General features: G+C 39.0%; 1 protein-coding gene across 1 annotated transcript in view; it reads right to left on the reverse strand.

The window, feature by feature from the left end:
• KCNH8 (potassium voltage-gated channel subfamily H member 8) overlaps nucleotides 1–21,872 on the reverse strand; it is a 397,642-nt gene that overhangs the window by 252,890 nt on the left and 122,880 nt on the right. The window contains exon 2 of the mRNA XM_007470616.1: nucleotides 13,821–14,054. Coding sequence (XP_007470678.1) covers nucleotides 13,821–14,054 — 234 coding nt within the window. The remainder of the gene's footprint in view (nucleotides 1–13,820; nucleotides 14,055–21,872) is intronic.

The raw sequence follows: 21,872 nt of genomic DNA on the forward strand, positions 1-21,872 counted from the left end.
CAGACGCGCAGGCTCAGCGGCCATGGCTCACGGGCCCAGCCACTCCGCGACATGTGGGATCTTCCCGGACCGGGGCACGAACCCGTGTCCCCTGCATCGGCAGGCGGACTCTCAACCACTGCGCCACCAGGGAAGCCCTGAGGAGATCTTTAGGAAAATATTGCCCTTGCCCTTGCATCACCTCTCTCTGGGTCTGGAGTCGTCTGAGTCCAGGGCTATGTGGGGAAATGATCTTTTTATTGCTCAGAATTATCTTCCTTCCTCCCCAGGGCTCACTCAAGCCTAAGATAAAATTTCTTTTATTTTCTGTAATCTCAAGCCTGGTTTCCTTAGATCTGTTGAAATAGATTCTTGGCTGGCTGACTTGCTCATTGTTCTCTAGATGTGGTGAAAATCTAAAGCTACTACAAATGATGCCCATGTTGGGAACCCCCATATTCACAGAAGACACTCAGACACTGCACTTTCCATTACAAAGCATTTTCCTGTTATTTGTTTATTACATAGCTGGGCACAGCACACCTTGCTCTGAAATTTGGATCCTACATGAAACCACTGTATATGCAATGCTACAAGCCCATTTCCTAACAGTCAAATGGTCAAGTCACATACGTTATGCATTTAAAATGTCAATTTTAATCTGACGTTCTACAACCCCAAGGCTTTGCCTTTTCTCCTATATAGAGCTGCAGTCCTAAAATGCCTAAAGGGCATAATCAAATATTCTAAAAGTCTTCTGCAGTCACACTGAATAACTGAGTGTAATGGAACTAAGAGCATATGCTGCCCACTAGAGACTCACTTCAGAAATAAGGCAAAGTATAGATTGAAAGTGAAGGTATGGGAAAAGATATTCCATAGAAATGGAAACAAAGAGAAAGCTTGTGTAACTATATTCATAAAAGACAAAAAAGGCTAAAGCAAAGACTGTCATAAAAGACAAAGAAGGGCACTACATAATGATAAAGAGGTGAATCCAGCATGAAGATATAGCATTTATAAATATAAATACATCCTACATAGGCGCACCAAAATATGTAAAGCAAATATTAAGAGACCTAAAGAGAGAAATGGACAGACAGCAATAAAATAATAGTAGGGGACTTTAACAGCCCCACTTACAACACTGTATAGACCATTCAGAAGAAAATCGATAAGGAAGCATTGGCCTTAAACAACACATTAGACCAGCTGAATCCTATGTCTCTTGATAGTCTTATGGGGTTTCCTTATATGTAACAATTTGGTTTTTTCTTGCTGCTTAAGGTTTTCTCTTTATCTGTAATGTTTGATATTTTAATTATAGTGTGTTTTGGTGTGGATCTCTTTGGGTTCATCTTTTATGGGACTTGACTTCCTGGACCTGGATGTTAGTTTCCTTTCCTAGGTTAGGGAAGTTTTCAGCTGTTATTTCCGCAAGGAGTTTTTCTTTTCTCTCTCTCTTCTCTGGGACCACCATAATGTGAATGTTATTCTACTTGTTGTCCCATAGGTGTCTTATCTTCCTTTTTTTTTTTTTCATGTGTTTTTTTCTTTTGCTGCTCTGTATGGGTGAGTTCCATTATTTTGTCTTCTAGTTTGCTGATCTGTTCTGCTTCATCTAGTCTGCTGTTGAACCTCTTGTGTATTTTTCAGTTCAGTTACTGTATTCTTCAGCTCTGTGACGTCTGTTGGTGCTTTCTTATATTTTCTATCTCTCTGCTCAGTCCATCCATTCTTCTTCTGAGTTTGTGAGCATCTTTATGATCATTGTTTTGAATTCTTTATCAGGTAGATTTCATCTTCATACCATTAAAGTCTTTTTCTGAGGTTTTGTCTTGTTCTTTTGTTTGAAACATACTTCTCTGTTTCTTCATTCTGCCTGACCCTCTGTTCCTGTTTCTATGCATTAGGCAGAACAGTTACATATCCCAGTCTTGAAGGAGTGGCCTTGTGCAGAAGATAAACTTATTCAAACTTGCCTTAGCTCTTGGTTGTCTTTCAAAGCTCTGTGATTATCTAAATCACCTGACTTATTCTTGATATGTCTCCTTTGTTGAGATTATGCTGAGACATGTCAGTGTCCCAAAGGGAGGAATCTCATTTAGCGCCTCGTTTTTGGTTGATTGGAAGACAGACCCTCAGGCAGCAGCTCTTACAGTATGCAAATATATACAGACTCGTGAGGCCACAACTGTAATCCCTATTGGCCTCCAGAGAAGATCTGGAGGTGTCCCATGGGTGATGGTTACACAAATCAGGGCTACAGATGAGTATTTAAGCTCCTTGCTGTAAAGTCTTATCAAGCTTTAGTGAGGCTGAAGGAGTGTGAAGGATGCTGTCGCCCCACTTACACTCCCTGGGAGCACCTCCTTAGACCCTAGATGTGGCGGAAACCTGAAACCCGTCCCTCAGACTGAAGCTCCAGGACAAGTAAACAAGCGTTTTTCACAGAAAGATGGGCTGTGTTTCACTTTGCTGTCTGTGCAGTTCCCTGGGGGTAGTGGCCTACCAATAACTGTCTTTCCAATTGTTACAGTCCTGTGGAACTCAGTACCTTCAGCTCCTTGGCCACCAGGGCCAGGGGATCAAGGGATGTCCCCTGTGTGGATTGTGTGCACGTGCTGGCTTTAGCAAGGCAGCTGCAGAGCATAGGGAGTGGGGCACAGTCACCAGCTTCAGAAAGGCACTGGGGAAATGTCTGGACTGCATACACCTGTGGGTTTTAGCAATGCAGCAGGAGAATGCCTTGCTTATGCGTCTGTGCTGGCTTTAGGCTGGGAGTGAGAGAATGCCCTGACTATCCATGCTCACCAGCCCCATCCAGGAAGCAGGGTGCTGCAACTACCCACATTCTCTGGCTTCAGCAAGGCGGCAGGACTGTGCCTGGAAAAGTGGCAAGAAATGTGCTCTTGGGGCAGGTGGAGAGTGTAATAACGGCACATGCCAGCACCTCTGTCTCCAGGGAGAGTTTCAACTGCTGCCCGTCCCTTCAGCAGAGGCTTCTAGGTTAGCAAGTGAGTCCCCTTCACATATAGTCTAGATGCTTTCAAACTGCTGTTTGTTCACTGGGTCTTGGGGTGTGTGAGACTGTATGTGAGCCCTTTAAAGAGGAAATCTCAGTTTCTTATAGCACTTTGAGTCCCTTGGACACCACCTGTTGGTTTTCTTAGCCAGGTATTTTGGGGGTTCATCTCTCTGAGGTAGCTCCCAGGGGTTGGGGTGTCTGATGTGGGGTACCAACCCCTCATTTCTCCAGAAGAAGGGCTGGATTGGTGAGATGCCCCCCTACTGTGAGTCACCATGTCAGGGGTGGGGATTTTGCTAAGACTGTGTCTCTGCCTTTCCTACCCATCTCGATGTGGTCCTTTTAATCTCTGTTGTGAAGACGTACATCATGTAGGTTTCAGACCTTTTTTTTTCCTTTAACGCATGTTTATTAAACATTTCTCATGAGATAGGCACTAAGGGAAATAAAAGCATGAATAGGACCAACTGCTCCAATTATCTGTCTGAGGACACACACACATAAACAACTGCAAAACAATTCAACAATTCGGTCCTGCTGGAACAGGGAGAGGGGGTCAGTTGTTTAGCCTGGCTGTCTGGAAGACAATTCCAGAGAAAGGACATTTAAGTTGCTTCCTGAAGGGAACAACCCCACGTGCAAATTTCCAGAGGCAAGACAACATGAGGCCTGTTTGGGGAACAGAGTGAAATATCACATGCACGTGAAGGAAGAGTTTTTTATTTATTTAACATTATGTCGCTGACATTTACTCTTCAAAGGACTTCAAATGCATGAGCTCATGCATTTTTTTAATCTTCACATTATGTTTCAGATCCTTTTCAAAGGGAAATGATCCAGATGTAGCTATGGATTTGGTGTGTCCATGGAAGGAGGTGAGGTTAGGATCTTCCTATGCCACTTTCTTGGATCCCCCTCTCCTTGGCATTAACATTTCTAGACATTTTACCATGTCATGAGAAAATTAAAAGAAGAAATGTGAAGTGCATCAGTGAGTAAAGAAAATGAACAAAGGAGAACTGCTGGGGCAATTGCAAGGTGAACACAGGGCTGTGTTCACATCATTTCTCTGCATCACACTTTCTTCATCTGTAAATGTGAGATAATTCATATTTATTTTGAAGTGTTATTAGAAAAATTAAATAAAATAACATATGTGATGCTTGGCAAAATATAATCAATTAGATTTATTATTATTACTTAGATATCATGTATACTTTTTATTAATGTTAAAAGTTTAATAATGGTATTTTCATTGCATATTTATTTATGGTTACCTTCTGTTTGAGCTAGTGATCCCTGTTTTCTATTGAGAGTGGTGATTTAGTTTTCTTTGCTTGCAATTAGAGTAAAAATAAAAGAGTCAACTTAAAGAAAAACGTTAAGCAAGCAATAGTTCGGTAGGTACATGGACATAAATAAAAAATCTTGAAAGTGACACGGGAATGATTGAATCTGTGAGTTAAGAGACTTTTCCACCACCCTATCAGACTCAAGATTCCCTTCTGTAACAAACTCTTGTATTTCCCTCTTTTCTATTTAGAACTGAAAAATCTAAATAATAAAACTTGCCTGCCTATAATGCACATTATTTTCAGAAAAGTTTTCAGACATTCTATATTATTAACAGTAATATAACAGAAAGAAAAGTGAGGTTGTCTCTGATAAAATAATATGCATCGCAACATGAAATGCGCAGGTATGACAGACAACAACAGAAGATGTTATGAAGCAGTTGGATAATTGGACCAATATACAAAATCACTGCAAATGCAGCAGCTCCAAGTGCAGAACCTGGGCAGATGTGCATATCCATGACAAGTATTGGGAGACAGTGACAAGATTTTCTTAATTGGTGAAGTTCTAAATGAGATAAAGTTCAATCTTCTCTCACTACACTATGGTTTTATTCTTGGAAATACAGTAGGAAATTAAAGTCTTCCAAAAAAACACTGGAAAGCCTGGTGGGGCATTAGAAAGTCATGCAGTGCACAATACTGTACTGTTAACTACAGGTACTATTCTGTACAGACCTCTACAACTTACCCATCTTGCATAACTGAAACTTTATATCTACTGAGCAACAATTTTACATTTTCCACTCCTCTCAACCCCTGGCAACTGCCATTCCATTCTCTGCATGTATGAATTTGACCATTTGAGATACCTAATATAAGGGGAAGCATGCAGTATTTGTCCTTCTGTAACTGGCTTATTTCACTTAGCATAATGTTAAGAGGATAGATCTCATGTTGTGTTCTTACCACAAAAAATGAACAAAAAAACACAAAAGAACATAGGAAATTTTTAGAGGTGATGGATATGTTTAGTACCTTGATTGTGGTGATGGTATGATGGCTGTATGCATATGTCCAAACTCATCAAAATACACACATTAAATATTTGAAACATTTTTTATATCAGTTATAACTCAATAAAGCTCAGGAGGAAAGGAGAGATAGAGAAAAGGAAGGAAGGAGGAAAGAAGGAAAGAGAAAGAGAAAGAAAGAAAGAAAGAAAGGAAGGAAGGAAGGAAGGAAGAAGGAAGGGGAAAGAAAAGAAAAGAAAGAGAAAGAAGAAAAGAAAAGAAGAGAAGAGAAAAAAGAAAAGAATGGACGAAAGAAAGTCAAGCCAAGCAGTGGACAATTCTTCAATTGCAAGACCACCCCATACATTACAGTATATCTAGCATCCCTGACTCCTGCCCATTAAATGGCAAAAGAACCCCCAATTGTGAGTCAAACACTCCTGGATACTGGCAGAATGCTCCTAGGAAGTGGTACCATTCCCACTCCCACAGACTACCAGTGGTTTAAGAGCAAGGACCTTAGAGTCAGAGGATTTTTACATATCCTGGTTTCTTTATTTATAATCTTGGGGAAGTGACTTAAATTCTAATCTGTTTAATGTAAATGTAACCAGGTGCTATGGGTTTAATTTTGTTCCCCCAAAAGAGTAAGTTAGAGTCCTAACCCACAATACCTCAGAATGTAACCTTATTCGGAGATACAGTCTTTACAGAGGTAAGCTAAGATAAGGTCATTAGGGTGGGCACTAAACCAATATGACTGGTGTCCTTATAAAATGGGGAAATTTGGACACAGACACACATGCAAAGAGAATAGTATGTGAAGATGAAAGCAGAGATCAGGGTGATGTTTCTACAAGGTAAAGAATACCGAAGAGTGCCAGAAAATCACCAGAAACTAGGGGAGAGGGATGGAACAAACTCCTCCCTCAAAAGAAACCAACCCAACTGATCCCTTGATATCCGACTTCAAGACTTTAGAATAGTGATACAATAAACTTCTGTTGTTTAAGCCACTCATTTTGTGGTAATTTGTTATGATAGCCCTAGCAAACTAATATATCAGGATAATATTTTTGCAAAATTAACTACAGCATTTTAATTTTCTTCTTAAATCTTTGTTCTCTTGCAGCATTTCTCTTCTTGTTGAATCTATTTAATATAAAAATAGGCTTGAAAGATAAGCTTTCTGCAGAGAAGATATGCTAAGATAAACGTATTAAGGTTGGGGTTTGTAGATTCAACCATGATGGTCTTCCATGACACAGAGACGATACAATTTTCTACCGCTAACATTTAGCCAAGAAGCCAGAGTTAGGAAGAAGACAAATATGACATGACATTCCAGCTTGTCCATTCTCAGCTTGAGGGATTGTGAGAAAGTAGGGGAGGCCAGAAATAATCTCCTCTCTATGAGGTTTCACAGCTTTGAAGCAGGGAAAAGCTGTGTGTATTTTTCTTATCAATTATTTTATTTTTATTTCTTCCTTTTTAAAATTTTATGTTTTTTAATACATTTTAAAGGTTACTTTCCATTTACAGTTATTACAAAATACTGGCTGTATTCCCCATGTTGTACAATAGATCCTTGTACCCTACCTTACACCCAATAGTGTTTTGATAGCTTTTTTTGAAATGTTGAAGGCAGAAGAGACATTTTACCTTCTCTTTGGGACACTTGAGAGAACCTGCTTGTCAGACTACCTCTTTATCAGCATGAAGGTGGCTGCCCACTTTTGAGGAAATGTGATAGCATAAAGGATGCTTGAGTGTACTCAGAGTCTCCCTTTGCTTCCATGTGTGAAGGATGGGAATGCTCTCCTAAGGTATCCATTATCCTCCCAAGGCTAGCAATACAGAGGATAGAGAACAATAATGAATGCCTTGATCAGTGGCATGATGAAAGAGAGGCAAAAATGAAGAGAGATCTATAGTGGTTTCAAGAGCTAAGTGGAGGTGAAGTCATGTAGGGAGCATCACCAGACACAGAATGCAGCTGCAAATGCCAGTAAGGGGAGCATCAGACAGATGGGTCAGGCATGAAGCAGTGAACACACAAGGAGTTAGGGGGACCCTTTCTACACTATGCCATGAGTTAGTATAAGATCCTCACATCCCAACCATGCAAATGGAAATTTAGACAGAAAGAAAGGAGAAGGAGATGATAAAAAATTGTACTTATATACCCAAAGCAATTACACCTTGCCTAAAGGGATTATTTAAAATACAGCAGTGGCCATGAAAACTTTGGTTTTGAAATATCCCCAATCCTTTCACAAAATTAAAGTAATAAGATAGCAAAATCAGAAATTCAAAAACTACATTATCAACCAAACTATATGACAGTGTGTCCTCATAAACCTGAGAATACAGAATGATGAGCAATACCAACTAAGAAGCTAGACCCTTGCAGGAGCAACAGCTTTATTAAAAAAAAAAAAAAAAATGTCAGAAAGAAGGTTTTTAATAGCCCTAGAGCTTGGGACCTCATAATTTGTCAACAAGTGTCTACTCCCCAAAGAAGAAATCCTCTGGAAGTATAGGATTCCACACACAGATCTGAAAATGATTAAAACTAACACAGAGCTTCCCAGTCTCCAATTTTCAGGTGAGTGAGAATGGGCTACAGAAAGGTAGGATGGTGTTGGGGTTGCCTGAGCCTCCAATGTTCTCAGAAAACCCAGCAGAAATTCTTCCCTGGGCGTACAGAACTCACTGAGGTATAGAACTGTACCAAGGAGAAACTGCTCAAACCAGAGCCCTACTTGGTCAGAGCAGGAAAATCAGGGTAAAGAAAGGAAACATTTCTAATACTAGTGTGAAACAGGTCCTCACTAGGAGAGGAGACCGAACTCAGAAAGAAGCCAAAATTGTAGCTAGATGGAGAAAGCATTAAAAAAAAAAAAAAAGAAAGAAAACTTTTTCGGAATGGCAAAAGGAGCCATAGGTTTAGGAAAGTTTTCCTAGCACACCTCTATTTTCAATATTCTTAACGTTGAGAAAAAAAATTCAAACACGACAATAGAAATGGATGAAAGAGAAGATAAAGAGAAAAATTATCTGAATACAGATACAGAAAGTAAAGACACATCCAAAATATTCCATAAGCACACAAACCCCAAATATTTCGAAATAAGTAAAAAGTAATTAAGAAAATTTACAAACATTGAAATAACTACATACATAACCTACACTGATTTAGAAAAGCTCAGAAACAATATGACTAGGAGTTATGGGATGAACTGTATGCCCTCACAAATTCATATGTTGAAGTCCCAATCCCCATTACCTCAGAATGTGACTGTATTTGGAGATGGGGGTCTTTAAAGATATAATTACTTAAAAAGAAGTCATTTGGGTGGGCCCTTATCTAATATGACTGGTGTCATAAGAAGATGAGATTAGGACAAAGACACACAAAGGGAAGACCATATGAAGACACAGAGAAAAGACAGCCATCTATAAGACAAGGGGAGAGACCTAAAAAGAAACCAACCATTCCAACACCTTGATTTGGGGCTTCTAGCTTTCAGGAATGTAAGAAAATTAATTTCTGTTGTTTAAGCCACCCAGTCTATAGTTTGTGATGGCAGTCTGAACTAAGATACAAGTCAAAAGAATGATATAAATAATATGACCTAACTGAGCTCAGGAGAGGATATAAATGAAAGATAAAGAACTGAAGACTTGGGGCTTCCCTGGTGGAGCAGTGGTTGGGAGTCTGCCTGCTGATGCAGGGGACGTGGGTTTGTGACCTGGTCCGGGAGGATCCCACATGCCGTGGAGCGGCTGGGCCCGTGAGCCGTGGCCACTGAGCCTGCGCGTCCGGAGCCTGTGCTCCGCAATGGGAGAGGCCACAGCAGTGAGAGGTCCACGTACCGCAAAAAGAAAAAAAAAAAAAAAGAACTGAAGACTTAAAGAGAAGAAATACAAGTGTGAATATATAACACAAAAGGAAAGGAAAGGAAATAAATTGCACAAGGTGAAAAATTGAAAACAAAAAAAATAAAATAAATGAAAAAGAGGAAGAAAATGATAGGTACAGAGGACAGGCAAAGAAGATCCAACACACATGTAATAAGTGACCGTAAAGAGGAAAATCAAAGTGAGAAAACAGATAAATGATAATTAAAATTTAAGAAAAATTTCCCCAAGTAAAAGGGTCTTAAACATAAATACTACAGGGCACATCACATATCAGAGGAAAAATCTGATCCAAAAATTCTAAACCAGGTATCAGTAAACTGGCCTGTAGGTCAAATCTAGCCCACCTCCTGTTTTTGCAAATAAAATATTTACTGGAAGACAGTAATACCCATTCATTTACATATTTTCTTGGGTTGTTTTCACACTATGATGACATAGATGGGTACTTGCAACATAGGCTGTATGGCCTGCAGAATGTATAGTATTTACTCTCTGGCCCTTTACAGAAAGAGTTTGCTGACCTCGGCCTATGCCAAGATATATTCCAGTAAAACTATTAGATTATAATAAAATGAAAATATGAAATGAAATAATAAAATAAAATAAATTCATTGAACATCCAGGACAAAATACCAACTCACTTAATTAGCGGCACTTTTAGGGTAAAATAATACTCTATGCCAGTACACAAAAGAATAACATAATTGAGATAGTAAAGTGAAGAAAATATAAGCCAAAGGTTTAATTTTCACCTGAATTGATCTACAAGTACAAAGGTCACAGTCATACTGTTATTAAAATGCAGGGGCTCAGGGAAACAGTTTCCATGAGCTCTTCCTAAGATGGCTCAGAAAACAAGCTTCTAACAATGAAGAAATTATTGGAGAAGCTTTAGGACAGAATATAAGGTGATCATTATTTCACTGTAGCAACAAGATTAAATAAAGGAGGATAAGAGTGACAAAATACATGCAATTGTTATTTGAGCTGACAATGTGAATATAACTATGAAAGATGTGAGAGAGGAACATAGAGCGATAATAAGGAAAGCAGACCATGCACGCTGATTGTCTTATAGATATTAACTGGTACTAAAAGGACATTACTTTAAATTAGCTTGTGGGGAGAGAAAGGAGGGAGAAGTGGTTCCTGGTTAACTATAACATTGCTTATGATAGAAAATGAAGACAAAAATCTTTAAAAAGTGGGACTATACAATATAAACATACCACATAAAAGATAACTTTTAGAAAAAAGACAAAACTTTCTAAATAACAACAGTAGTACTTAAAAGAGAGAGAAAGACAAAGACAGAAAGAGCAAAGAAAACAGATAACATTCTAGAGGGAACACAAATGTCCATCAGTAGGGGAGTCGTTGAACTGAATCATATGATGTAATACTATGCAAATGAGTGATCACATTTTAGAGGGAACACAAGTGTCCATCAGTAGAGGTTTATTTAACTAACTATGTAATACTGTAATGGATCCACATGATGTAATACTGTAATTGACTAGGATGGACCCATATGATGTAATATCACGTAATACTATAATGAATCCACCTGATGTAATACTGTAAGTGACTTACATCAGGGTGGATCCACCTGATGTAATACTATGATTGATCCATATGATGTAATACTGTACAAAAGAATGAGTGATTGTCATCCAGCATATGTTGTTCTACAAGGTATACAGTTGTAAAAGATATTGCTCTGCAACTATAGAATAGTGTGCAAAGTATGCTGTGTGTAAAAAAGGAGGGAACTACTCTATAAGTAAACTATCGCTGATATTAAAAAAAAAACAATGAGGATAAACACCAAATTTATAAAATTGTTACCCTTGATTCAGGTACCCATACATTTGTTTGTCTAGAATAGCCATGGTTAATGCCTTTTGTATATCAGCAGAAGTAGAGGGGACTGCTTTTTGAAAAGACATCTTAATGGTCTATTTCTGATGTATAGGTAGAATATGGGCAGTTTAAAGGGAGGACAAGAAATAAGAAATGTTAACTCCTGCACATAAAAATATAAAATATTACTCTCTGTATTTTAGCCAAAGAAAAGTTTGAGTATTATGCTTATCTGTGAAGCTAGTTGTCTTCTTATTTATTACCTAATTTTTAAAAACCTTATTCTTTCTTGGTGCCTTTAATGATTTCCATCCAAAGGGGTCCAAGGTTGTAGGTATCTTTATAAAAAACTAGGCTCGGGAAACTCTTTTAGGGGTTCACTCCCACCCTGTGCTTTATATGTCTACTTTTCTGACCTCCAAAGTCTCCACCCTTTGGCCTTGCCACCTAAATTCTCCTCCTTGGCCTTAACCTTTCTCAGAGGTGCCACATTTGGATATTGTGAGAAGGCTTAAAAAGGAAGAAACACAAATGGATTTGGAGAGACCTGTACAAGGCACCTATCTTAAGAAGGACAAGTCTGCAGTCAGCGGATATTTCAGACAAAGCCTCTCCTTTTCCCTTTGTTCACCAGATGGCGGTTTTATCACTCCCTACCAGTTTGCATTCTCAGTGACCAACTCCATTTTCTTTTATCTCAGGCCCCCTTTTCAGTGATTGTGGTAAAATTAGATAGAGCTAGAATCCTTTTATTTTATCGCATTTGCAATGTAGGCCTTATCTATTGACACTGGGAAGGACACAATGGTCTGAACTGTGTTCCTGGTGCCAAAGAACTGGAAATCCTATTCCTCCCAGAGGGGTGCTTGCCAATACTTCCTGACTACCGTGCATCCAAAATTCACACAATCAAGGACTGTCCTCCAAAGACAAATAACTTTTAAAAGAGGATGAAGTTCCCATGTTCACGCTCCGATACCTCCTCCTAAAAATGACCCCAGTACTAAGTATTAAAGAGGCTAGAGATGCTGTTAATTGTCCACAATGCACAGGAAAGCCACCACAACAAAGAATTATTGGCCCAAGATGTTAATAGTGCCAAGGTTGTGAAACCTTGAATTATAGTACAATTTAAATGTTGTAACAAAAACACCTAGAGATAGAGTGATTCAAACAAGATAGAACTGGATGTGTCTTTGTCTAGGATGGGAAAGGTGGACCTAAAACCACACCCAGCCTCCTTACCTATTGTTGCTCTGTATTCCTCTATGGTGTGGACCTTGACAAATGGTTGAAGCTGGCTTTCCAGCCTTGCATTAACATTCTGACTCGTATGTATGAGTTTACTAGGGTTGTCATAACAATATACCACAAACTGGGTGGCTTAAACAACAGGAATTTATTTTCTCACAGTTCTAGAGGCTGGATGTCCAAGATCAAGGTGAGACCTCTCTCCTTGGCTCATACACAGCTACCTTCTCACTGTGTCTTCACACGACCTTTCCTCTATGTACACATATCCCTGGTGTCTCTTCCTCTTCATATAAGGACACCAGTCATATTGGATTAAGGCTCCATCCTTATGACCTCACTTAACCTTAAAAGGCCCTATCCCTACACACAGTTACACTGGGGGTTAGGGCTTTGATATATGAAATTTGAAGGGATGTAATTCAGTCCACAACACCACGGGAAAGGAGAAGAAGAGAAATTAGAGGTCAAACAATTTCGTTTTTTAGGGATTTCACCCAGAAGTTGCATAAATCATTCACTCTTATATATCATTGGCCAGAACTTAGACACATGCCCTAAGGCTGGGGAATATATTCTTTAGCTAGGCGGCCATGTGCCCAGCTAAATAAAACTCAGGGGGTTATGTTACTCAAAGGAAAACTGTTTAAAAAAAGAGACAGAATTCTAGAAACTGGAAAATGATGGTTTGTTCTCATTTTTGATCTAGCATTTCTCCAATATAATGCCTCTTGGATTCACCCCTTCTACCACGGCTTACAGGAAAATGATATCTATTCCCATGTAGGAACCAAGCACTGTGGAAACGATACGCATCCCTAGATACTTTTTCATTTAGAAGAGAGTCAAAACCATAGCCACAAGAAAATAGTATTTCCCCAGTGGCAGTGTTGAGTCCAGGAAAATGTACTCCCACCCTGAGACACTGTGTGTCTCTTATTTTGTCTCTAGAATTTAAGAATAGTGAGGAAGGCTCTGTGGAAAGGAAACTGGAAGAGAAAATGCCTATGCTCATGTCCTTTAAATTAACTTCTTTTTCTGCTGTCAAACACTTGGATCTCTGTTCCTAATGACTGAGGCTGAGATGTGGTTCTTAAAGATGGAAAACTATCTCTGAATAGAAGATTATCTGTTAATATATTAACAACCATCATATCTGATATATATCTTAAGCATGAGTACAACATAATACACTTTATTTTAACATATATTACCTCAGTTAATATATTGACATTGAATAATTGTAATTCTAATGTTAAATTTTCAGGTAGTTTATGCTGTTAACGGCTAAAACAAGGCCATCGTTCAAGTTATTTGTGGAACTTCAATAAGAGACTGTATTTATGTGAAATACCATTAAGCCTTAGTGGGAGTTATGGAGCAATTACGCCAATGGGAGTTGAAAGAAGGTGGGTGACCTTTCACAACTGTCCAAGGAGCACCCATCAGAAAAAGCCAACTCACCGTTCTTCTTGTAGAACATAATTTCTCCTTTGAATTCTGTTTTTTCCTCCAAGGACTTTTCTATCTGAAGCATCAGTTGCTCGTTGGTCTCAACCCCGAATAAGAATTTGCAGCTGCAACTCTTCTGCATGACTTCTGTTCGGGCAAATCCAGCAAGCTCACAGAAGCCATCAGAACAGTAGACTATGGGGAAACCCTTAGCCACCTGGGCGTTGGCGAGGATGAAGTTGCTATCTGTAGACCAACAAGGAGAAGACAGCAAGTAAACAAGCATGAGAAATTCTTTGTAAATCGCACTTTCAGTAACAAATCACAAGCACATATGTTTAGCCAACATTACCTAAAATGCAACTCCTGATGTGCTGGGGTGGAAAAGAGACACCCCAAAACATAGAACGGCATTGCCCAGCAGAAGTATGTATTAAGCTCCAACACTGGTTTGCATTTTGAAACACACCATGGAGGGAACAGAGCATTCCTTGGCCTGCTTTGAGGCACTTACCATCTACCTAACAGTAAGGGACGGTGCTTCTGAGTGTGGCTTCTGGTTCATAGCTTGAATCAGCCACTTGATGTACATATGACCTTGAACAAATTACTCACATATTCTGAACCTCAGTTTCCCTAGGTTTGATTTCCCTAAAAGCAGACTGTGAGGCAAGGGTTTGACTGTAAGCAGTTTATTTGGCAGGTGATTCTAGGAAGTAAGGAAGTGGGCAGGGAGGAAAGGTAATAAAGGGTGAGACAGAAAGGGGTTTACAGATATGAGCAACTGAGGCTCAGTCACACAGGGACCCACAGAAGAAATGACTGGGCAGAACACAGCTCAAACTTTTCCCAAAGAGGAGAGAAAGCCAGGGTATTTATCCACCTCCATGAGTGTCTATACCTCATTGGTTAGGACACTTTGGGGTTGTCAATATGTTAGCACTTTGGCCTGCCCACTTGGGCTGAACACATTCTCTGGAGGTCACTTGGGCAGCACTATGCTGGAAACCTTATATATATATAAGGAAATGGTCTGCACAGCAACTTAAGGCTGAGTCAAGGAGATCCTGGGAGGGCACTGACAGGTGTACAGAGAGGGTGATACTGTTCCTTACTTCATAGATGTGTTGTAGAGATTCATGAGACATGCTTAGCATGATGTCTGGCACAAATAAGTACTCAATAAAAATTATTATTAAGAGTACTATTCACATCTTATAGCTACTATATTAACAAATAAGAATGTAGGGCAATAAAAAGCAGGACACAGTTGTTAGGTGCTTAGAGATAACTTCTGGAGGAGAGCCTGAAAGACAACATTCAAGGGAGGTTCAAATTTTTTGAGATTAACTTAGAGGGGTGTTTACAGGCAAAAACATGCATATTAGAGATGGGGTGTAAGACAAGACATGCATAAAATGTGTTGATGGGTGACTTTCAGGTTCAGAATGAATTAGAGACTATTATGAAATCACTCATTCATTCGCTCACGAAACTAAAGTTGAACAGTGTCAATGTATCAGACAGTATTAGAGGCTGGGATTTTAAAGATAATAAAAAGGAAAAGAAAAATGGAAAGAACTGTGGCATAAATTGTTAAATGAAAAAAATCATGATTCGGTGTAGTATGTTATTAGATGAAATATTTCTCAGAAAATATATAAACCCATATAGACATGTACGTGTATCCCCAAACAGGAAGTGTTTATGTATACCTAAAACGAAGTGGGTTAACTGGTAACTGCAGATGTCTTTAGAGAGAGCAACTATGGGCAGAGGTGATAGGAATACTTATTTTTGCCATATTATTACTATATTCTTTGAATTTTATTATCATATGCTTTATGTATTATTTATTAAAAAACTAGGATTTTAGGGCTTCCCTGGTGGAGCAGTGGTTGAGCGTCCGCCTGCCGATGCAGGGGACACGGGTTCGTGACCCGGTCCGGGAAGATCCCACATGCCGCGGAGCGGCTGGGCCCATGAGCCACGGCCGCTGAGCCTGCGCGTCCGGAGCCTGTGCTCCGCAACGAGAGAGGCCAAAACAGTGAGAGGCCCGCGTACCGCAAAAAAAAAGAAAAAAAACAACAACAAAAAACCTAGGATTTTAAAAGAGGTTTGCAGCAGACATCATATCTTGTATGACATGAGAAAAGAGGAATTCCAGCTACCTCTTGGTGGCCAGCAGGACAGGCACTGACGATCTGTTCCATGGTCTTTCCCATCTCTTTCTAAACATCTGTTGCATGTTTCCATAGACCCCCATCAGCTGGCAGAACCAAACCCACTCTACTCAGGTTTGCTCCAATCACCTCCCAAGCCCAGAGTAAAAATCCAAGTGCTAACATCTGCATCCTGCCTGGGCCGGGCTGACTCATCTCCTTGCCCAGTCACCCTCTCCCTCTGCAGAACAGTCAGAGCTTAAAATCCATACTGGGAAGCCTTCAGTGGCACATTGTTTTGAGGCCATGGGAGTGAATTAAATTATCCAAGACTAATGTTTAGTTCTCTCACACTTTGAAGAAGCATCTATTGATGGTGTACGATGTGATGGACTTTGTTCCAGGTGCAGAGAGAGGCAGAAAAGTGTATTAGATGCAGTCCCTGCCCTTAAAGATCAGCCTTGAACGTATGGGAGTCCCCAGCTAGGTCCAGAGGGGGGCACCCTCCTATTGGTCTTGGTCTCACCAACTCTGCACAGTTCTGGGTAACTCTCTTACCATTAGTTTCTCTTCCTCCTTCCATTCTAAAATTTAGGCTGAGAGCTAGCTTAGAAAACGCAAATGCAGAACATTGGCAAAGTACTCAAATGTCCTGAAAGATCTTTTAATGTGTTTTCAGAAGCCATTTTTCAGTCGACTGCTGCTATGTTTATTGACTTTCTACTATATGCCATGTGACATGGTTCTACCATATGGCAGTTCCTAGAATGAGGTGACGGGGGGTGTAAAAAGGTGAATAAAGTATAATCTCTAACTTTAGGATGTTACAACATAATTAAAGAAATGCATGAATATCTGTAACATTAAAATACAGCATATTGTAAGTACCAAATCAGTGGTATACAGATAACTACTCCCAGAGTTGAGAAACTGAAGATCCAGGGCTTTTAAAATGACTAGCTAGGAATAAGACAAAAATGGGTGGAGATAATTATCAAAAGACCTGGAGGGTTGGAGCAGATGCCTGGATGGCCCAGGCTCAGAGTACGAATGGAGAAATAAGAATTAGAGACAGAGAAAATACATAACATTACATTTTGTCCTAAAGTCCAGTTCCCATCATTTAAATAGCCACAATAGTTCTCTTTTGTTAGTTTTTATCTGTCTTTCTACTTTTGACCCTTGCAGGGGCTTGTATTTTATAGCTGTGTCTTGTACATCCACCAACCTGAGACTGATATATTTACTTTTATTATGATTACCATATTACATTGTCTTTTTTTTTTAAACCAACTTAATTTGTGCTTTCTCTTCACTGTGTTTTGTTATTTTGCCTTTTCCATTTTCAAAAATTAGAAAATATAACACACCTGAAAAAAGACTTAATAACAGTATTTAAAAACAACAGTAAACACCCATGGATCATTCATCTAGTGAAAACCCCTGTGAGCACCATACAAATTGTATTTCCCTCCTTCCCCAAAGAAGAAAACCATAACTTGAATTTTTGTAATAATCATTCCCATTTACATAGCTTTTACCACTTACATATGTAACCTCATGTTGCCTATTTTTTCTGATTCTTATGGCCTATATTATGGTATTTCATTCTACATACTTTTTAGTGACTTGCTTCTTTTATTAATTTCCTTAGCATCTTTATAATTGTTTATGGACATAAGAAAAGACCAGTCCTTCAGAGCTACAGTAAGCTTCTGAAAAAAGCCGCTAAAGGATTCACCAAATTGCCTGATCTGTGCATTTCCATTAAGGATTATAGTGTGTTTGGGGTACTTAATTCTTCCTGCAAACACCCTGCAAAAACAAAGCAAAACAGAAAAAAAAAAAGTCATGTATTTGAGCTTTTCTGTTTATAGGTAGCACTTGTCCTGTCCTCGATATGTAATTGCATTTCAATTCGAGAGAATTTAGTGGCAGTAGGCTTCTCATAAAGCTTAGTGTACTAGCTACATGAATAGTCCTTCTGTTTGGAAAAGAGTAGCTCCTCTTCCCGGCTATCTACTTAGAAACATATGCTTTTCTGAATACCAGTCTTGGAATCTCCAAAGAAGAAATGTGACATTTACTTTAGAATTATGTAAAACAAAGCCACTGCCGTAATGATTATGAAGCCATCAGGGCTATATCACTAACCATACATATGTCAAGGGTATTTAACCTTTTAAATTGTTTTTCTTTTTTTTTTTTTTTTGCGGTACGCGGGCCTCTCACCGTTGTGGCCTCTCCTGTTGCAGAGCACAGGCTCCGGACGCGCAGGCTCAGCGGCCATGGCTCACAGGCCCAGCCACTCCGTGGCATGTGGGATCTTCCCGGACCGGGTCACGAACCCGTGTCCCCTGCGTCAGCAGGCGGACTCAACCACTGCGCCACCAGGGAAGCCCTAACCTTTTAAAGAATCAATTATGCATATGTGATATGCATCTAAATGCCACACCGCTTTTTCCTCCTTGTTTCTAGGTCATCCTTTTGTGTAAATTTAGTTTCGAATTGCCGGTAAACAGTAAGATTTAGATGTGTTTACATTCTGAGTAGTTGATTATTTATCTAAATGCCTCCTTAGCCAAAAGCTTTCATGGATCATCAGAGGGAATCTCAGGGCTGGTGGAGACCCAGGTCATTTTCTCTGAGTCCCTACTGTAGGGTACCACTTTCCCATTCAAATGGAGATGTACTATTCATTGTCGACTGCCAGGCACAAAGGGAATGGAATGGGAGTTGGAAAGGAAAAATATAGAAGGAAAAAAAAGAGGAGAACGCAAACACTGATCCACTACTAGCTCCTTTCATCCTCAGCCCATTTTTCAGATGAGAACACTAAGACCTGGAGAACTTTAGTGTCCAGTCCAAGGTTTGAAGGGAGGGATTAAAATCCAGTCTACGTGACAAACAATGTTTACTATGTCATGCATCCTTTCTGTAAAGAAGTGACTTGTTCTCTCCTTCCAGCAGAAATGGGTTAATTCTAGAAAAATATTTTTACCCCTTCAGTCTACAAAGACCTCAAAGGCACAGATTTTTCTCTACAGAGATAATTTATTAGAAGTTCATTGATGGCACCTCCTAAACCAGTCTGGATCTCTCAACAACCTCTAGGTCACTTCCTCATTTCCTCCAGAAAGTCAATATTTCAAAAACATGACAACAACTTTCTTGGCTCCAAAATATTTTGCATAGGCCCACTCCAGAGTCCCTCAGGAGACAAAGAAATGTAGTTGCAATTCGAACAATCTGGATTCTGACCTCTTCAGTATTCTTAAAATTTCCCCATTGAAATACCCTTCTACTAGGTAGAAGTGTATTTAGTGGCCGAAGCCACTAAATGTGCATTCCAAGAAGCCTAGAGGCACTAATCTAAGCTCGATAGATATTGGTTTGAAATCTCAGGTTAACTTAAAAATACATCAGAATTTTGCATTTATGCTTGTTTGTTTTTTTATTATGTTTTAATATGGACCTGCCATATTTTTAATTCAATTGAAAATTCAGGAGGATATGCTGTTTGTTTTCTATGGCTCTGCGTACTGTTTAGTACACGCCTACATCACCTAAGTTTGAGAATCACGACTGGTGGTAGAATGGTGTATGCTCAAGAGATTGGACAGATCCAGATCACTCTCCCCCTCAACCTCGGTCCTTTAAAACAACCAGCTCAGCACCCAGTCTAAGAACCCTCCACATGGAGACACCGAGCCAGTCACACCAAAAGACACACTGAAAGATACTAACTGGGCATCAAAGAGAAACCTGTACCCCTTGGCTCTTTCTGCCCACGACATAGAAACTGAGACTTTGATGGTCCAAATCTTTATTTCTGAAAAGTGCCTCTGATACAGGTTCTCTTTTAAAACCAAATCTTGTGTTGCGTTAGCAAGTACTCATATGAACAGACTCGCACACCACACAGATGGGCAAACTTGAATCTTATAGGCCTCTATTTTCTTGTAGAGGGGAAGAAACAAGCATGAAATTTTAATTTTCTTTTATGGGTTGCTCCCAAGCTGTCTGAATTACACTTACATACAGGTCCAACAAAGACGACATCTGTACCCCTTGTGATATCGATCACCGTCATCTCTTGAGACTACTTTATCCAGGCACATAGAATATCAATGCTTACGACTTTAAAATATTTAAATGATCTTTGCACTTTATATTGCTTTCGGGGAGCTTAACTGTATCATTTCCAAGTATGATGGCATCTGTATTAGATAAATGGTACTGGCTGCAAGCTAAAGTCCTCAGTAAATTTAGAGGCTGCTTGGAATTGAGGACTTTTCTAACCTTACTTTAAAAAGCAGATGGAAAATTTGCAAAGAGGGATTCTCCTAGTCATTACAATTTACACATCACCTAGTAGCATGCTTCAAATGGTTATATTGCTAATGTTCATCATTTATGGTTTGATTTCTAACATACTGCATAAATGATCACTTCAGGCAAAGATTAGAAGAAAACTTTGTAACAAAGCTCAAAGCCCGAACCCTAGGGCTGAAGTCATCGTAGAAAGCAGAAAGTTGTGTATATGTATGAGAACATCTTGCTCTCTTAAGGCCAATAAACAAGTAAACACAGAGACAAATAGAAACTAGTGTGCTTCACCACCTCGCCAGTGAAGCTAGCAGCCTCACTGGGAACTTCTTAGAAATGGAGAATCTCAAGCCTCAGCACACACCCCCTGAATAAGAATTTGTATTTTAACAAGGTTCATATGCACATTGTAAAGTCTGAGAAGCTCCTTTAGAATATCACTGGAAAGATCTAGAAGAACCTAGTCACAGTAAACGAATGAGGGAGGGCACCTGCGTGGCTGAGAACAAAAAAGGAAAGGAGACTGATTTTCATCATATTCCCTTTTTAGTGTTTGAATTTTGTAGCATATGCATGAATACCTATCCGGAAACATCTTAAAATGTATTTAGCCATGCATTTGAATGGCTTAATAAAAATAACTTGATTAAAGACAAATAGTAATCTTGATGAAGTAGAAAGAATCTAGATCAACAAATTTTAAAATTTCCAATAAACAAAGATAAAAGCTCATTAAGACGAATAAATTCAAAGCAAGTTTAGTATACTCTTTATCATAATTTGGTATTAGCAAAATCACCAGTAAGTTTTGCAAATTCCATTTTTCAGCTGTGTGAACTTCAGTGGTGAGTGGTGCTATTTCTTTTCAGGTGCACTGTCTCTTAGAATTCAGTAAATGAGTTTCATTTCGAAAATGATTTTTAATTAAAACAGGTGGGTAGGATTCATCAAAAGTAAAATGAATGAGGGAGAAACCAGAAAATCTCAAAGGCAATAATAACAAAACATGTTTGGTATTTTATCCACAATTGATTCTCTACGAATACATTTGAAATAATACTAAAATGTGCCCCAGTTCTCTGGGGTTCTTGTCTAATAGAATTAGTCATTTAGACAAATGGTCTTTCACATAATCTGTTTACTTTCTTAAAAATTAGATTATCTATACTCTGTCACTGGAATGTACACTCTAAGGGACAGTGGTTTGTTTTGTTCATTAATTTAGTCACAACCTCTGGAATGGTGCCTGGCACATAGTAGGTGCTCAATAAGTATTTGTTAAGCAAATGAATGAAATAAACTTGGAACCTATTAGTTTTTATTGAAGCACATCAAATGAGGGCAATTGTTTGTAGTCAAATCTATTGTTTTATTATTTAGCAGGAATCATTTATAACCAGCAACTTTGCTTTAAAAATAAAGTCAGAACTGCTCTGAACAGTCCATCTCATGCCCATAGTTTTCATCCTTACCTGCTACTTTTAGTAAAGTCTTCAGTAAGCAGAAATAGAAAATTTTATTTTCTATTAGGAAACCAATTAAGCAAAAAAAAAAAAAAAAAAAAAAAAAAAAA

Source organism: Lipotes vexillifer, unplaced genomic scaffold, assembly GCF_000442215.2.
Source record: "Lipotes vexillifer unplaced genomic scaffold, Lipotes_vexillifer_v1.1 scaffold418, whole genome shotgun sequence".
Lineage (NCBI taxonomy): Eukaryota > Metazoa > Chordata > Mammalia > Artiodactyla > Lipotidae > Lipotes > Lipotes vexillifer.